The sequence below is a fragment of the Anastrepha ludens genome, chromosome 3 (assembly GCF_028408465.1).
Source record: "Anastrepha ludens isolate Willacy chromosome 3, idAnaLude1.1, whole genome shotgun sequence".
NCBI classification, from domain to species: Eukaryota; Metazoa; Arthropoda; class Insecta; order Diptera; family Tephritidae; genus Anastrepha; species Anastrepha ludens.
The window spans coordinates 124,399,939-124,416,606 of record NC_071499.1 but is presented as its reverse complement, the minus strand read 5'-3'; the positions used below and the strand labels follow the sequence as shown (position 1 = coordinate 124,416,606).

The following is a 16,668-nucleotide window of genomic DNA, read 5'->3' as shown; positions in this document are numbered from 1 at the left end:
CCGTTCAACATTTTATTGTACACGAACTTTGAACAAGTTGAGTTGAACTCGAAAAACTCGCCAAAGTTGTGCCATAACAAGAACATAAACATAAGAATAAAAAGTAAAAAAAAACTAGGCAAGTACTTGTGCAGGAGCAGCGTCTACACTAGTTGCGAGCGGCAAGGCAAGCAAACGACAGCAAGTCGGCCGGTGCTTGGGCGATGGGTCGATCGACCGTTCACATGTTTAATGTTTAGTAGATTGCCTACAGACCAAAAATAAAATCAAGCAGCTGAACAAGAATTTACGACTGTGCTAAGCCATTAGCAGGAGCGCCGTTGACGAAGGCGAAGGCGACGGTTAAAGTGTTAAGGCAAGAGACAAAGTAACTACTTAGGAAACAAGTATGAAGAAACGAAAAGAAGAAGAAGACAAACAAACAAAATTGCAAAAATAGGGAGTGTGACGCGACAACGCCAATGGCAGCGCATGCCATGTGGCTAACCTTCAGTTATGGCTGAAAATTATGGAAAGGATTTGTTGGCGTTATGTGGTAAAGGCATTGCGCAGAAGGTGTTTCAATTATTAAGAACAATAGCTTAATACTGAAATTTGTATGACGGGTGTTTTTTGGCTGCATGAGAATTATCGATATCGATATCTATGCTTTCTTTGACAGCTGAGCAAGGGAAACTGTGTTGACAGTTTTGATCAGTACGGTTTGACAGGGCATCATGAATCGTTTAACGCTAGAACACCACTTCCAAATTGTCGAAATTTACTTTGAAAATAAAAAAAAATTAATCTTTTCGCGAAGTTCATAGAGCATTGGCGGTATCATCGGACCTTATTTCTTTCGAAATGAGTAATGGGCTGTCATTATGATGCATAGCGAGCGCTAACGAGCAATGCTGACTGAATTTTTGTTTCCAAAAATTAGTCCGCTAAGCGTCGAGACCGCATTTGATTCCAACAAGACGCCGCAACTTGCCATACCGGGTGCGCTTAATAATCGATTTATAGCAATATTCAAGGCGCCATACACCCAGTTACATTGAAAAAAGTAGTCAAAAATTAGATGGATTGAATGGACCATATAACGCGTAGCCGCGGTAGTCATATGTCGAATATCGTATTCAAAAAATAAATGCCATGAAATTATCTACCAGATTATAATAAAAAAATCATTCCAACAGCTCTTAAAAGAACACCCTATATTCGAAAATGTATCTAAAGGTATTTAAAGCTGGTCAAAGCAATAAAGAGTAAAAGAGACAAGAGTCGTTTGAGGGTTACAGGTAATCAAGGCAAAATTTTTAGCGCGATTTTCGAAAGCATCCAAATGATTAGGGTCCCTATCAGGGGCTAAGAGCGTGTAAGGTAATTCAATTACAATTAAATCACTTAGTAATTTATCGAAAGATTAATAAAAATATTTCAAAAGTTACCAAATAGTCGCAAAACTAATAAATGATTTTTGAAGAATAATTTTTTTCAATTCCTTATAAGATCAATTCTATTCATTCCGGCAACTCTGAGAGACCACATTTTCGAGAGAGAAAAAAATGATCAGAATCGGTATAGGAGACATTGCTGATTTGGATTTCGCGCAAAACTAAGCTTTACCTAGTTTTTGTATTGTTTTTTACCAATTTTTTGACTTTTCAATGGACCGATTTCCTTCATTCCGACTACTCTGAGAGGCAAAACTTTCTAAACCCAAAAAAGGTGATCGGAATGTGAATTGCAAACATTATTGATTTGGAATACGAGTAAACCGATAGTTTCGCCTATTTTTTCAATTCCTTCTTTCTAATACCGAATAAGATCGATTGAACTCCATCCATTCCGTGAAGTCTGAGAGTCACATTTTCGAAACAAAAAAAAAAAACAAAAATTATCAGAATAGAAATTGGAAGCATTACTGATTTGGATCTTCCGCAAAACGAATCTTTCTCTATTTTTTACCAATTTTTCGATTTTTCAATTTTTGCAATGGATCGATTTCTTTTTTCCAACTACTCTGAGAGGCAAATCTTTTGAAACCAAAAAAAAAGTTGATCAGAATCGATAATAAATCATTATTGATTTGAATTCCGAGCAAAACTATAGTTTTCCTTATTTCTTTTAGTTCCTTTTCTTCCAATTCCGAATAAGATCGGATCAATTCCTCTCATTTCGACTACTCTGAGAGGCGAAACTTTTGAAAAAAAAGAAAACTTATCAGAATCGGTACTGGAAGCATTACTGATTTGGGTTTCGCGCAAACCGATAGTTTTCCCCATTTTTTGGATTACTTTTTTCGATTTTCAAATTTTTCCAATGGATCGATTTCATTCATTTCGACAACTTTGAGTCACCACTGTTGAAAAAAAAATTCATCAGAATCAGAAGTGGGAGCATTATTCATTTGAATTCCGCGTAAAAAGAGTTTTTTCTTTTTTCTTCCAATTCCTCATACATTCAGTCAACTCTAAGAAGCAACACTTCAAAAAAAAATTATTAAAATCGAAATAAGGATCACCACTCACTTGGATTTCGAGCAAATGTTTCTATCATTCAGTCAATCATTCGAAACATACATACATCATTAGATCACAGACACGATGCACTAACACCCTGCAAAGTTGGAATTCTGTAAGAAGATCGCAACGTGAATTGTATGCCAGCAGGCTGCATACAAATTAAATTTAAAAATAAAGCAGCTGGATGATGTACGCATCAGATGTTGCTCCAACGTTCGCTCAGATGAAGAAATCTCTTGATAAAACTTCTAATTGAAAGGGAATAAGCTCAACGAATAAAGTGAGTAAAAAACTCAGTGCATTCGATGAACTCAAGATCGCAACGCTATTAATCACAGCAGCTAACACCGATATGCAATTAAAAAGTATTCAAAAAAATTGGAAGGAAAGCCGCAGTAAAGCTCATGCTGATCACAGATGTGGGAAACAGTAAGAGAATGTTTGACAATCGTTGAAGATTAACATATCGCATGATCCCAAATGTTTAATCTTTAACAAACCAGCTGAGATCAGTTGAGATCACTTGCGTGAAGTAGACGTCACATTGCAGTAATTAATGATTGAAGTTTAACAAACAGACGGCTGCGTAAATGAAATATCTGATCCAGCAGATATTAAATGAAAAATTAAAAAAATAAATTAATATTGCATAGCGTTCAACGCTCAATTGTGAATAGAAAAGATTGAAAGATTAGTAAAACAGCCTCAAATTATGAACACAGAAATCCAAAGTACCAATCAAACCTAAAGAATAGGTGATTAAAATGCTTGAGTGCAACGTAAAGTAGGCAGACCAAAAGCTGATTGGGATCATAGGAAATGCAATACTTTTGAAGCTAAACAAAGAGGCTACACACACTACACAGCTGGTCAGAAACTGCATATATTGAAGAGCGCATTTTCGAGTTCAAACGTTTGAACCAGTTGTGCATCGAAAATTTACTGATGAAGGCATCAGACATTATTTTGACATAACCAAAGAAAATTTGTTTAGAAACATTTTTCATAGGCGGAAATATATTACTCAAATTTACATCCGATCAAGGAAGATTTTGCTGTTCCAACAATAACAATAATACATTGGGAATACAAAAAATCCATATCGGGGGAAGTCATGTATTTTCTACAAAATATTAGCGAGTAATGATGATTGCTGACTAATTAAGGGAAATAAAAAATTATCAGATTAAAAATAGCAAATGACTAAGTTGATTAGTTACGAATAAAAATAAATTTCAATATCTTCGATAACGGCATATTTGATGATGATGACGAGTTGGGTGCCAAAAATAAAAATTTTATCAAAATTTATGTTGATTGTATGCAGCAAAAGTGTTTGATTTGCATGAAACCTTTCACGAAATATATATGTAAATCGCGTCAAATAACATCAAAACTAAAATTTCGAAACTTTTTCCAAACCATATTTTTCGCCGAACATAGTTTGTTGTTTTTACAATTCAAATTGAGCGAGAATTTGGGCAATAATGCAAACGCCCTAACCTAAAACCGGAGTAAAATTTTGCTTGAGGAAAATTTTTCACACGTACCGTTCTTAACTCAGTTTATGCTTAAGTCGACTCAAGCAGTTTTTGATGTTCACCACAAATATGCCTACATACATACATCACAAATGACTTATAGTGCGCATAAACACGCATTTCTCGATATTCATTATTTATGAGTTTTTCCCGCATTCTCCAGTGCGAAAATAAAGACAAAGGAGTTATTACGGTGGGCATAGAAATTTATCAACGAATTAAGCACAAAATCCATATGCACGCATAAAAAAAGATATATGGATATAAAAATTGGGCGCAGAAATACAAGGGTAATATAAATATTAAGCCTTTAGGAATTTTCGGCGAACATTGACTTTGCACTTCACTTATAATTTCGTACGAAATCAACGAACTGATAAGACAAATTTAGCTGCATTGTTGGTAAAAAATAATGCTTATGATTAAGCGCTGATAAGTAGAAATATATTTGCAGACATACATATCAAAATACACACAAAATACATATGAAAATATTATAATAAGTATAAGTACAGTGTGTGTCACCGAAAATCGTACAATTATTTTGCAAAATTTTCAATGCCTACTCTGTTTTCTTAATTTATTATAAATAATATGTATAGTTTATCTTCCATAGATAAATCGAAGTCAGAAAATTACAACAAAAACAATTTACAAAAAATTGACAATGTTTCGATAAAAAATTTCAGAAAAAAAATTGTTTGATAATTTATTATAAAAAATATAGTTAATCTTCTTTACATAAATCGAAATCTGAGAACTAAAACAAAACAACAAAACAATTACGAAATTTTAGAAAAACATGTGTGTTAATTTATGATAAAACATATAGTCTATCTTCTTTACATAAATGGAAATCTGAAAATTAAAATTAAAAAAAAATGTACAAAAAAATTTCAAAACACAATAAAAAAATGAGTTAATTTATTATAAAAAAATATAGTTAATCTTCTATACATAAATCGAAATCTGAGAATTGAAAATAAAAAAATAAAAAAAATAAAAAAATTTACAAAATTCCAAAAAAAAAAAACAAGTTTGTTAATTAATTATAAAAATATAGTTAATCTTCTACATATAAATCAAAATCTTAAAATTGCAAAAAAAAATTTAGAAAAAAAAATTAAAATTTAGAAAAAATTTACAAAATTTGGATCGGGTTTATTTGAATTTTTTCGGGTATGAAGCTTTGCAGCCCATTCAATTTAAATATAATATGGAGCAATTTTAAAGTCTGTACTATTATCCTGGATAAAGTCTTCCGTTTCACAATTTTTCGAAAGTGCACAAAACGGGCCACAGTAAACTATTCATAACTTCTTAACTGTCAACAGCAGCCACTCGAAAAATTTTATGAACTACAACAACAATTCCGCGTAAAAAAATTATATAAAATTTGTTTACAATTTTTGAAATTTTCTGGATGTAGTTTTTTTTTTTTTTTTTAATTTTGAAAATTCTATATAGACTATATTTTTATAGTAAACTAATAACAAAAAATAAGCATTGAAAATATTGTAAACAAATAACTTTACGACGTTCAATACCAGTCACTAGGTGGCGCAAAATTAATCAACCTATAGAAAGATTTATAATTTTTGCAAATGGTCTCATACGTCAATCATATTTGACTCTTGTGAACTACACAGCTGCTGTATACAACAGACAAGCAAAGGCTGTTGTAAGGTGAGAATAAAGATTTCCATCTCAAAATAATTGAACCTAGCAAAAAAAGTTCTTCAAAAACACAATTGGATGATTAATTTTGCGCCACGTTGTGTTAGAAAAAGAGTAATCCAATACTAAAAACTGTGCTTACTATGCAAAATTCAACATTTCATAAAGCCAATTTTGGTAATATTTATTTTAGATTATCCACAAACATATCTATGCTGATAAGTGCCTTCATTGGTAAGTCAACACACGTAAATAAACAAACATAAAAAAATGCTGGTGGCCGCCACTAGAAAAGTCTAGCAGAACAGGAAGAGGCACGTGAAACTTTTTTCTACCACGTGAAACTTTTTTCTACCACGAAATGGTTGACAAAACAACTCAAGTCGACTTAGCACTTTTTTGCCGGTCACGCAGAGAATTGCTGCGTTCTAATGCCGAATTTAAATTAGTAATCATCCTTAACTTTAGCTTAAGAATTAAGCTTAGCGATTGTTGCATTGCAATATCCTATTTTTTAATATGAAATGAGGATAAATTCACCAAAAAGCAAAATCTGCTAAAACCAGATAAGTTGTTTTCTCAAAAAATCTCAAACAGCTACGTGTAAGCGCATACTTATATGGCGTATAAGGAAATAATAAACGAAATAAATACGCTAGAAAGCGTGTGTGTAAACACCGAGACACGCACATACAAGTATTCACCAAAAGTATTTATGAGTGCCTCTCGACGAATATGCATTGAACGCCAAGCATTTTACTTCCGTTCAAGGTAAACAACATAAAAATCGCTTCATTTCTGCCCCCCGCCCTGGAACGGTGGCTCATGGCAAAATGCTGTGCAAGCACATAAAACACAAGTGTAAATATATATATATGTATGTATGCAGAGAGAAGGGAAGTTCAACCAAAATGTGCTATTAAAAGAATCAACCAATCAGCCTCGGCAAGGTATTTAAATTTTAGGAAAAGAAGGGATGCGTTACAATTCGGGTGTCTATGAGTGCATACAGGGCGAAGTGTGTGTAATAAAATACAAGAAGGGTTAACCCTCAGAGCATGAAATGAAAGTATTTATTGAGGAAAAACAGATGACTCACAAACAACGGTTGACTAATTACAAACACATGTTTGTATGTATGTATGCATGTGAAGGTGAACAATTGATTGAGTCGAGCAAATAAGGGATGACTCAAGATTGATCTAAGAATGATAGAGTGCAAGATTGCGCAGATTGAAGTGGATTTTTTCGTTATTTCAGTAGAGCTATGGGCGATAACTGAGGGGAAGACGTACAGAATAGGCAGCCTTTTGTAAATAAAACAAAATTTATTGATTGTAAACAAAAATTAAGATGCCTATCAATTTTCTAAAATGAAGATTGAGAGCCGTGATTATGCCAACGATCGCTTGAAGGGAATAAACTATTTCGGAATTAGCGATTAATTTATATAAAAAAGTTATACAAGGTGGCGCAAAATTAATCATCAAATTCAGTTTTTGAATAACTCTTTTACTAACTAAAAAATATGACTTTAAGTGATGGAATTTTTTTTTGATCTTGCCATTGCTTGCTTTTTTCTATACAGCAGACGTCTAGTTGGCAAGTGTCAAATACGATTGACGCACGACGCTATTTGCAAATATTATAAATCTTCCGATAGGGTGATTAATTTTGCGCCACTTTGTTTAAGAAAATATACATTTAAAAAAACTAACGTTAAAACAATTTTTTTAGAAGTAAATATATGTATAAAAAAACCAAGCGATCCCAGAAATTTTAAAATAAATAATTTAAAAAAAATTGAATTAAAAAAAATATTTCATGTTCTAATTATACATAAATATTAAAAACAAAACAATTTTAAATATTTATTAAAAAAAAAACAAAAAAAAATTTAAAATACTTAAAAAAAATTGAATAAAACAAAATTTAAGTAAACATAAATTTTTTATGAGAAGCAAAATTATGTATAAAACAAGACCAAGCTATACAAGAAATTTTAAAATAAATAATTTAAAAAAATTGAGTTTTATTAGACATAAATATTGAAAACCCCTTAAAATTTTTGAAAAAAAATTAATAAAACAAAGTAAATTTTAATTTGAAAATATTTATGAAAAAATACAGTATAAAAGCAGTTTTACTTAACTTAATAGAAAAAAAACATTAAAAACCAAAAAACTGTGAAAACATTAAGTGATTTGAAAAAACTGTATTCAAAAAAAAAAAAAAAAACAATTCATATAAAATAAAAGTTAATTTAAAAATATTTATAAAAAAATTTAACGAAAAAAAGTTATTTCACTCTTAGCTCGTCAAAAACATATTTAAGTAAAAAAGTGAAAAAAATAATTTATTTGAAAAAATTACATATTATTTTTATTTATATTTAAGAAGCGAAATTATTTATCAAAAACAAACCGAACCAAAACAGAGATTTTAGTTTAAATAAATTATTAAAAATTACAATTTTATATAAAAAAAAGAACTACTTATTAGACATAAATCTATTAAAAAAACGACAAAAAAATTATTATTTTCAAAAAAATAAATTCATACTTAAACAGATAAATTTTATTTATTTAAACAAAAATATTTATAAAGATTATATTAATGTGAAAAAATTGATACACTCTTAGCTCGTATATGTTATTACGAAAAAAAAATTATGGAAAAAGTGAAAAAATTATTTTATTAGAAAAAATTTATATATTATTTTTATTTATATTTAAGAAGCAAATTAAAAAAAAAACTAAAGCAAACATTTTATACTATAAAAAGAAATTGACTCATGTTAAACATTTATATATATAAAACAACGAAAACAAAGAACAAAAAGGTGAAAAAATTTATTTATTTCAAAAAATTATAAAACTTTATAATTAATAAAATTTATGTATATTTAAAAATTAAAATTCATACTAACCAATTAATTTTAATTTAAAAACATTTCAAAAATTACAGTTATATAACTATTCTATATTACTTAGAAAAAAATATAATAAAGAAAAAATGTAACTGAAAAAACTAATTTAAAATAAAAATAAAATAAAATCATACAAAAAATTATTTTTAATTTAGGGCAAATAAGCAAAAATATTGAAAATCGAAAATATACGAAAAAACGTATATTATAAAAAAAATTGTTTTATATTCAAATTAAATAAAACTATATAGAAACAAAAAAATGCAGATACCGTCAGCGTCAAAAGAAAGTGTACACCTCATATTGATACCTTTAGACAATTTATTTGAAATTTCAAGCATTTTTTTTATAAAAATGTAGTTCATACTACAACAAGAACCATATAAAGTAAGGATTCGAATTTTGTGTAAAATTTGTAAAAATTCGGCAAATTTGGAAAAATTTGACAAATTTTCCACAAAATTTTCAAATTTTTAATCGGAACTTTTAATAGTCCATTGAATTTTGGTGCAAGTTTCAAGTGGTTCAAAAATCGCGTTGTTTTTTGGCATTTTTTTTAAATTCACTAGATGAAACAGTGTAAAATTAGAAAGGATATTTAATTTAAGAGATCACAACCGATCTTCATGATTTAAAAATATTCATAGACAACTTTTTAGATAAAGAAAAATAATATAGCATTAAAACAAAATAATAGATGGCAAATTAGTGACCATTTGAAATAGTAAAAAAAGAAAAAAATTCAGACATTCGCCTGATGGCAATCAACGAGCCTATGACAAATGATCTTTATCTGAAAATTTAAAATAGTACAGACAAACAAGTGAAGATGATCAATGATCACAAAATAATATGCCGAAAAAATTTATGAGATATCAAATTTTCAGTTTTAGCTTTAAGCAAATTAAATGTACGTGAAAAAGCTGTCTGACTGACAAAATATTAAATATATAACCGAAAGATTATAGGTGAAAGGGATTAGCTGAAGAAGCAGATGCTGTATTCGTATTGATCGTCGATCGTCACAAACGTAATAAAAATCATGTTATTGTGCTTAGAGCAACGCATAAAACGAACATTCGAAAAGCATAAAAAATTTAAGCAAAGTATTGTCTGAAGTTCCAAGCCGTCTCAGAGACGATTTGGTTTTTTTTTAGAATGAGGTAATACGATGAAGCGGCATTAGTGTTTTGTTTAAAATTTTATAAATCGATAATAGTGAGAGGCCTGAATTAAATTAAGTCGAGTAATCAAGAGATTTGGGTAGAGTGGAAGTAGAAGTAGAAGAGTTAGCAACAGAAGTTAAGAACGTTTTCCGTTCACATTTCTAGTGCACTATTTCATAAAATCTTTTAATAACTTGGCTGTCTTAATATCTCGCTTTGTCTTCGTTAGCGTTTTAAATCTTCTGCCATTATCTTAATTCTTTCTTTTCACATCGCGCACACCCAGCAGCTACTTTTTCACAAGCAAGCACGGGTTAAATTCGTTTGCAATTCGTTGTTCATAAATGCACACACACTCACACACGCATGGGCTTGCACATACACATGCACGAGTGTACGTGTTGTCTTTCTTCAGCGCAAAACTTCACTTCATTGCTGAGTTCACTTCACTGTTTCGCTTTTATGCACGTTCTGTTGCAGCACACCAGCTTTTGTTGTTGTTTTTGCCGCTGTTGCTATTTATATTTTATATCTTATGTGTATTATTTTATATATTTTTTGTTCGTTATGACTTTCACGTATGTATGTATGCACATACATACACACACACCATTTCTTTTACAGTCTACGCTCTTTTCTTTTCCACAAAACACGTCACTTCTTTTGCTTTGCCATTTAATTCGGTTTCTTTCTTCTTCAACTACTTCTTTGCACATAACTTCTACTTTTTTTTTTTTCTATTGCTTGCGGCCAGTATTATTTATGCTCTTTTGCTATCCCTTCCTATCCATCCCACATCACGTATGTATGTATGTGTGTACACTCACCTTGGGTAATTCACGTTTTCTGCGGAAGATCACCCCATCATTCTCAATATAATCGGGCACCTCTTTGCGATTGGAGAAGTTGAAGACCATCGATGTGTTCTCCTGTGCAGCGCTTGGTGTCTGTCGTTTGATGCGTAGCGCCCATAAGGGACTATTATTAGCGCCCTGCGCTGCCGCATCGAGTTCATTGAAGCCGGAAGTGCCTGAACCTCCGCCAACTATTGGCGTTGATGACGCAGCGCCCGAACCGCTGGACTTGTGACCAGTCGCATTGGTATTTATCACGGTATTTAGACTAGCAATTGTGGCATGCTGTACGGCGGCGGGTGAGTTGGCATTGGCGCTGGCGCCAACCACAGTGGCTGCTGTTGGGCCACCATCCGCTAAGGCGACCGTTTTCTTCATTTCATTTATGCGATTCTTTTCGATTTCGCGGCTCGTCAGCTGCGGGATGCTGTGGTAAATTGAGGAATGTGTTGCTGTGGCGGCCGTTGTTAGCGTTGATGACGAGTTGTTGTAAATGTTATGTTGCCTCAATGCTTCCATATGTTGTTGCAGCAATTGTTGTTGATTTGAGATGCTCGAGCTTGTAGTATTCACGTTGGCAGCAGCCTGTTGCGCTGCTGTTGTGGTGAGTAGAGGGCGTATGACCCCGATTTGTTTGCCTGGTGCGGCGTTCAATACCGAAGTGGGTATATCGGAATTTAGATTAGTTTGTTGTTTCGTTTTCGGTTCTAATAATTTGTTGCCGACATCCGTTTGTCCACTGCCAGCGAATTTGAATTGTTGTGTGGTGCCCGCGCGTGCGATATTATCGAGTGCTGTGCGCGTTATAAGTTTTGTAGGTGCGGCGGCGGCAATACCAACAAGTCCGTCGTCGTCGTCGCTAAGATCACTACTAATTGCTGCGGTTCCTGCCTGCACCGAATCGGGTTCTACGACTGACTCGCCACCGCCAACAGTGCTAGTGCCTGCACGATCATTATGCTGTTTCGCCGCCGTTGCCGTTTTGTTGTTGCTGTTGCTGTTTTCGTTGCCTTCGAGGGCTGCGTCACTATTGCCAGCCGCTTCACCCTCGCCAACACCACCCACAAGCTTAGTACTGTTGTCGTTGTTCAACTCGCTGTTATTGACGAATTCGTTGTCGCTGTTGGTTACTTCGAGTGCCGAGTGTGGCTGCTTATTCAACTGTGTTGGCTGTTTTGCTTCCTTTGTTGTTATTGCTTGTTGTTGTTGCTTATCTGCTCCGTCAATTCGCAGCTTTTCGAGCTTTTTTGTTAAAGCTGTCACTGGCGAATCGGCCACCCCGTGCCCCGATAAATCACTCTTTTCCGCTAAAAGCTTATGTCTTGGAATGATATCGGGCGAGTGCTCTGATAAGCCGGCACCAGCTGCGCTGCTACTATTGGCCAGCACGGCGGCTACTGCAGCGACATTAGAGGTTGTCGTCGAAGTTAACGTCTTTCCAGGCGCAGTCGTGACATTTGAAGCGGCTAAGGCAGCGGTTTTGCGCCCTAATGGACTATTGAGCAAATCAGTAGCGCCCACCACTGGCTTAGCTGCCGGCTTTGATAGCAATGATGAATTCAACTTCTTGGTGGGACTAAGCGGTGGTTTGGGAAACACAATTGCTGGCTTGTTCTCCTTAATGATTGTCTTGTAAGTAGCCACTTTGTTAGCGACCTCGCCGGTGCCATTCGTGCGACTCGGTCCGCGCCCACGCCGATTAGCTGTGGCTTCGAACTTTTTCAATGTTTGTTTGACCAAATCCGGTGGTGGTCTTTCCGTATCATCAATCACTGAGGTCAATCGCTTAGGTGGCATAATATCCGTGCCGAGTATCAGACGACTACGAGCATTATTTATCTTATCCTCGATAGTGACGCAGGTGGGCTGCGACGGCGAGAACGCTGTACTGTTCGACGTGAAACGTTGTGGCTGATAGCTGGTGCGATTAAGCGCCGCATATTGCCAGGGCGAACGTTCACAGAGCAACGCTTCCACGGACCGCGCGCGTTTTAACGAATCATTACCACGTTTCACATGACGCGAACGCGGCGTATCTGGAGCAACTACGTTGGCGGAGGATACCGCACCGCCTGTGCCACCAACCGAAGGCGAATTCAACAAACGCGCACTGTTCGCGGCAAAAGTGCCCGAATTCTTTTGAAATGTTGTAGTCTTTTTGGCATTCTCCTGCGTAGCAGCGTCGGTGTTGTACTTCAGTATGCCACCCTGTGCTTTTAGTTTGCGCTCGGCATTTGTAGTTCTGTCTGCATCAGTGCGCATATCAACATATTCTTCCTCTTCATGCACTTCCACTTCAATGGCCTCCCCGCTGTCCAGTTCATCTTCGGGCTCATCATCATCTGGTGGATCATCACGATCGAGCAGATTGTTGAGGCTTGTGGCGCGCCGCATATTATCGAGACAATGACGCTCCTTTTCCATAGATTCGCGGAAAGCGAGACTAAGATAACGGCAACGCAATTTCGACACTATTCCCGGACCATAGCTGAGATCCTCGGCCGGATCGAAGTCCACCTCCTCCGACTGGCTGGGTGGACGTGCGCGACCGCCAGTGAGTGCTGCAGGACGTGCACACGTCCCGCCACCACCTCCTCCTGCGCTGATCATCTGTTGGAATTGTTGCTGTTGATGATTATGATGTGTGCGATGTGGATGTAGTTGGCCGTGATTGCCACTCGGCTGTGTAGTCTTCTTCATCTCCTGCACGGCCACCATTTTCTTTTTAATGGCGTTTGCAGTGGGTGCCACAAACGACTTTGTTGGCGAGTAAGTGCCCGGCAAACCGGAGTAGCTACTGTTGCTGCCGCTTGAGTTGGAACTTCCCGAACCAGTTTCACTGCTGCCTGTAGATTCCTGCGCATGCGATGTGTACGATTTATATTTTAGATAACGTGCGGTAATATTCGATTGCGTTGCAGCGCTCGTTTGTGCCCCGCTCTGTTGCAGATGTTGATGCTGCTGTTGTTGATTCTTTATGAATTGATTATTGTGGAGTTTCGAAAAGATTTTACCGCTGCCACTTCCTGCTGCGGCGCCGCTACTATTACCAAGCGGTGGCGAAACGTAATTCGATGGCGAGTAGGGGCTGGATGTGGCGCTGTAATGATTATTGCTGTTCGATAAGCCAACACTACCGCTGCTGCAATCTGCTACTGTATTTTCTGGTGTTTGCACTTTTTTTGTTGTAGCTATACAACTATTGTTTCCGACCGACGACGACGATGACGCACCGCGTTGTTCCGTGTACGTACGTTCGCGCTCGTTCTTCGAATGAAACTGTTGCGATAGCTGAGACTGGGCTGTTTGTGCAGCGACTAACGATGGGGATAGTGGCACCGTCGTCACTGCCGCTCCGCTCATGCTCGCTCTAGTTGGCGAGCCAGCCGTTGTAGTCTGTAGTGTGGATGGTATTTGCCTGCTTGACGCTGCATACGTTCCACCACTCTCTCCTGCCGTTATGCATGTCGTGGTTTCGTTTTCTTGCTTTTCGCCAAATGTACATTCTTCGCCATCACCATCAGCATGGCCAATGCTAGCACCAACAGCTGTGTTGGTGGCCATAGTAGTGGTACTATGAGCGGCACCACCGTCACATTCAACGCCAGCTGTGCTCTGCAGCTCCTCTCTCACCGTTTCTGCCGCCGGCGTCACAGTTTTACCTGTTAAACGAGTTGCTGTCGTCGCTACGCCGCCACCGCTGCCTCTCTTCTCGCTCATTTGGTAATTTGCGTTGCCTGAAACCGATTCTTTGGCTGCAGCTGAAGAAGCATTCTTTACCGGCGAGTACGCTGATCTTTGCTTTGGTATTGGCGGTGGTGCTGCCCCTGTTGTTGATTTGTGAAGTGATGTTATTGTTGTTGCTGTCGTTGGCGATACCATTTGTCGGTGTATATCCCAATCTGCGCGATCGCCGCCACTCTCGCGGTGTTCTCTATTTGGCGTGTAATGACCCCCGTGTAGAATTCTTTCGGATTTTTCTTTTGTTGGCGAACTGTTGTTGCTGCTGCATGTTGGTGAGTAGCGTTTTGATGCGCGTGGTGTTGGTGAAACGATTGTGGCTCCTCCAACTGTGGACGCGATTGGAGCTGTGGGAGATGCTGTGACTGTGGCTGTTGCCGTTGGCATTTTCATAATCAGACTCATTTGTTGTTGCTCAGATGTGTTTACCGTTGCAAGCTTTTGTTGGAGTTGATGAAGTTGTTGTTCTTTTTCTGTTTGCTGTTGTTGACTAGCAGTTAGTTTGCTCACTTTGGTTGTTGTTGTTGTCACGGTTGCTGCTTGAACTGCGGATTTGGAAGCGACCGTGGATAAGTCTCTGTTTGGCGTTATGGATATTACAGTCGGCGAGAAACCATCTGGAAGCGGAAAATAAAAAGAAAGTTTTGTAATTGTCGCATAGAATGGAGAGCATCAATGAGTCAGTATTTATAGTAAAACAACAAATAAAATAATTTCTGTCATGAAAAAGCTCCTCATAAAAATATTGCCGTTCGGAGTCGGCTTGAAACTGTGGGTCCCTCCATTTGTGGAACATCATCAAGACGCACACCACAAATAGGAGGAGGAGCTCGGCCAAACACCCAAAAAGGGTGTACGCGTAAATTATATAAACATATATATGTATATATCAGAAGATTTATTAATTTTGTGAATAGCAGTCATATTTGACACTTGTGAATTAGACAGCGGCAGTATACAAACAGACAAGCAATGGAACCCGTGAAGGTCAAAATGAAGATTTTCATCACTCATTATTGGAGGTTGAATTAGTTTTAAAGGTGACACACAGATGGCGGCTATTTATCACTTTATCGCGTTGGCAATACTGAATATATATTCATGACAAAGCCTCATCCCTAGGCTTTGTTTATCAGTATCTGTCATTTCGCTGAAGTATAAACAACGCAGTGTTTTCGTGCTCCGAGTATGTCAACTTTCGTGCCGTCGAAACGCAATTTGCGGGAAGCTTTGCTTTTCTGCTTCAATTTGAAAAAAAAATACAGCCCAAGCCCGTGAATTGCTGCAGGAGGCCTACCCAGACCATACTCCGTCGATTTCAACATGTGAGTACTGGTTTCGACGATTCAAAAGTGGTGATTTTCACACCGAAGACAAGGAGCGTCTTGGCCAGCCCAAAAAGTTCGAGGACGCGGAATTGGGGGAATTGGTAAACGAGGACTCGTGCCAAACCCAAGAAGAGCTTGCTGAATCATTGGGCGTTGATAAATCAACCGTTTGCAAGCGTCTAAAAGCGATGGGAATGATCCAAAAGCAAGGACATTGGGTCCCGTACGAGTTGAAGCTGCGCGACGTCGAACGGCGACTTTTTACGTGCGAATTGCTGATCGAGCGACAAAATCGGAAGGGATTTTGCATCGGGTGGTGACTGGCGACGAAAAATGGATCCACTACGATAACCCAAAACGCAAAAAATCATGGGGTTTGCCCGGCCACGCATCAACGTCGACGGCCAAGCAGAATATTCACGGCAAGAAAATCATGCTCTGCATTTGGTGGGATCAGGTCGGCGTCGTATATTTTGAGCTGCTCCAACCGGGCGAAACAATCACGGGGGATCGTTACCGACTGCAATTGATGCGTTTAAGCCGGGCATTGAAAGAAAAACGGCCGGAAACGGTAAAAAGGCACGACAAGGTTATTTTGCAACATGACAACGCTCGTCCGCATGTTGCTCAACCTGTCAAAAAATACCTTGGAACGCTTGGCTGGGAAGTGTTACCCCACCCGCCGTATAGTCCAGACATAGCTCCCTCCGATTATCATTTGTTCCGGCATATGAGTCTCGATTTGGCGGACCAGCGCTTCTCCTCGTACGAGGATACCAAAATATGGGTTGAGTCATGGATAGCCAAGCAGCGGCCAGAATTTTGGAGAAACGGCATCCGGAAATTGCCCGAAAGATGGGCGAAAGTTGTAGCTAGCGATGGCCAATACTTCGAATAAAATATTTTGTACCGTTTTTTCACAATA

The 16,668-nt window shown here is 37.0% G+C and overlaps 1 protein-coding gene across 2 annotated transcripts in view; it reads right to left on the bottom strand.

Moving 5' to 3' along the window:
• LOC128859008 (uncharacterized) overlaps window positions 1–16,668 on the bottom strand; it is a 149,852-nt gene that overhangs the window by 63,152 nt on the left and 70,032 nt on the right. For both annotated transcript variants that reach the window (XR_008454084.1, XM_054095664.1), the window contains exon 2: window positions 10,648–15,032. Coding sequence is in view for 1 of the 2 variants with exons in the window: in XM_054095664.1 (XP_053951639.1) it covers window positions 10,648–15,032 (4,385 nt within the window). In the remaining variant the exon portion in view is untranslated. The remainder of the gene's footprint in view (window positions 1–10,647; window positions 15,033–16,668) is intronic.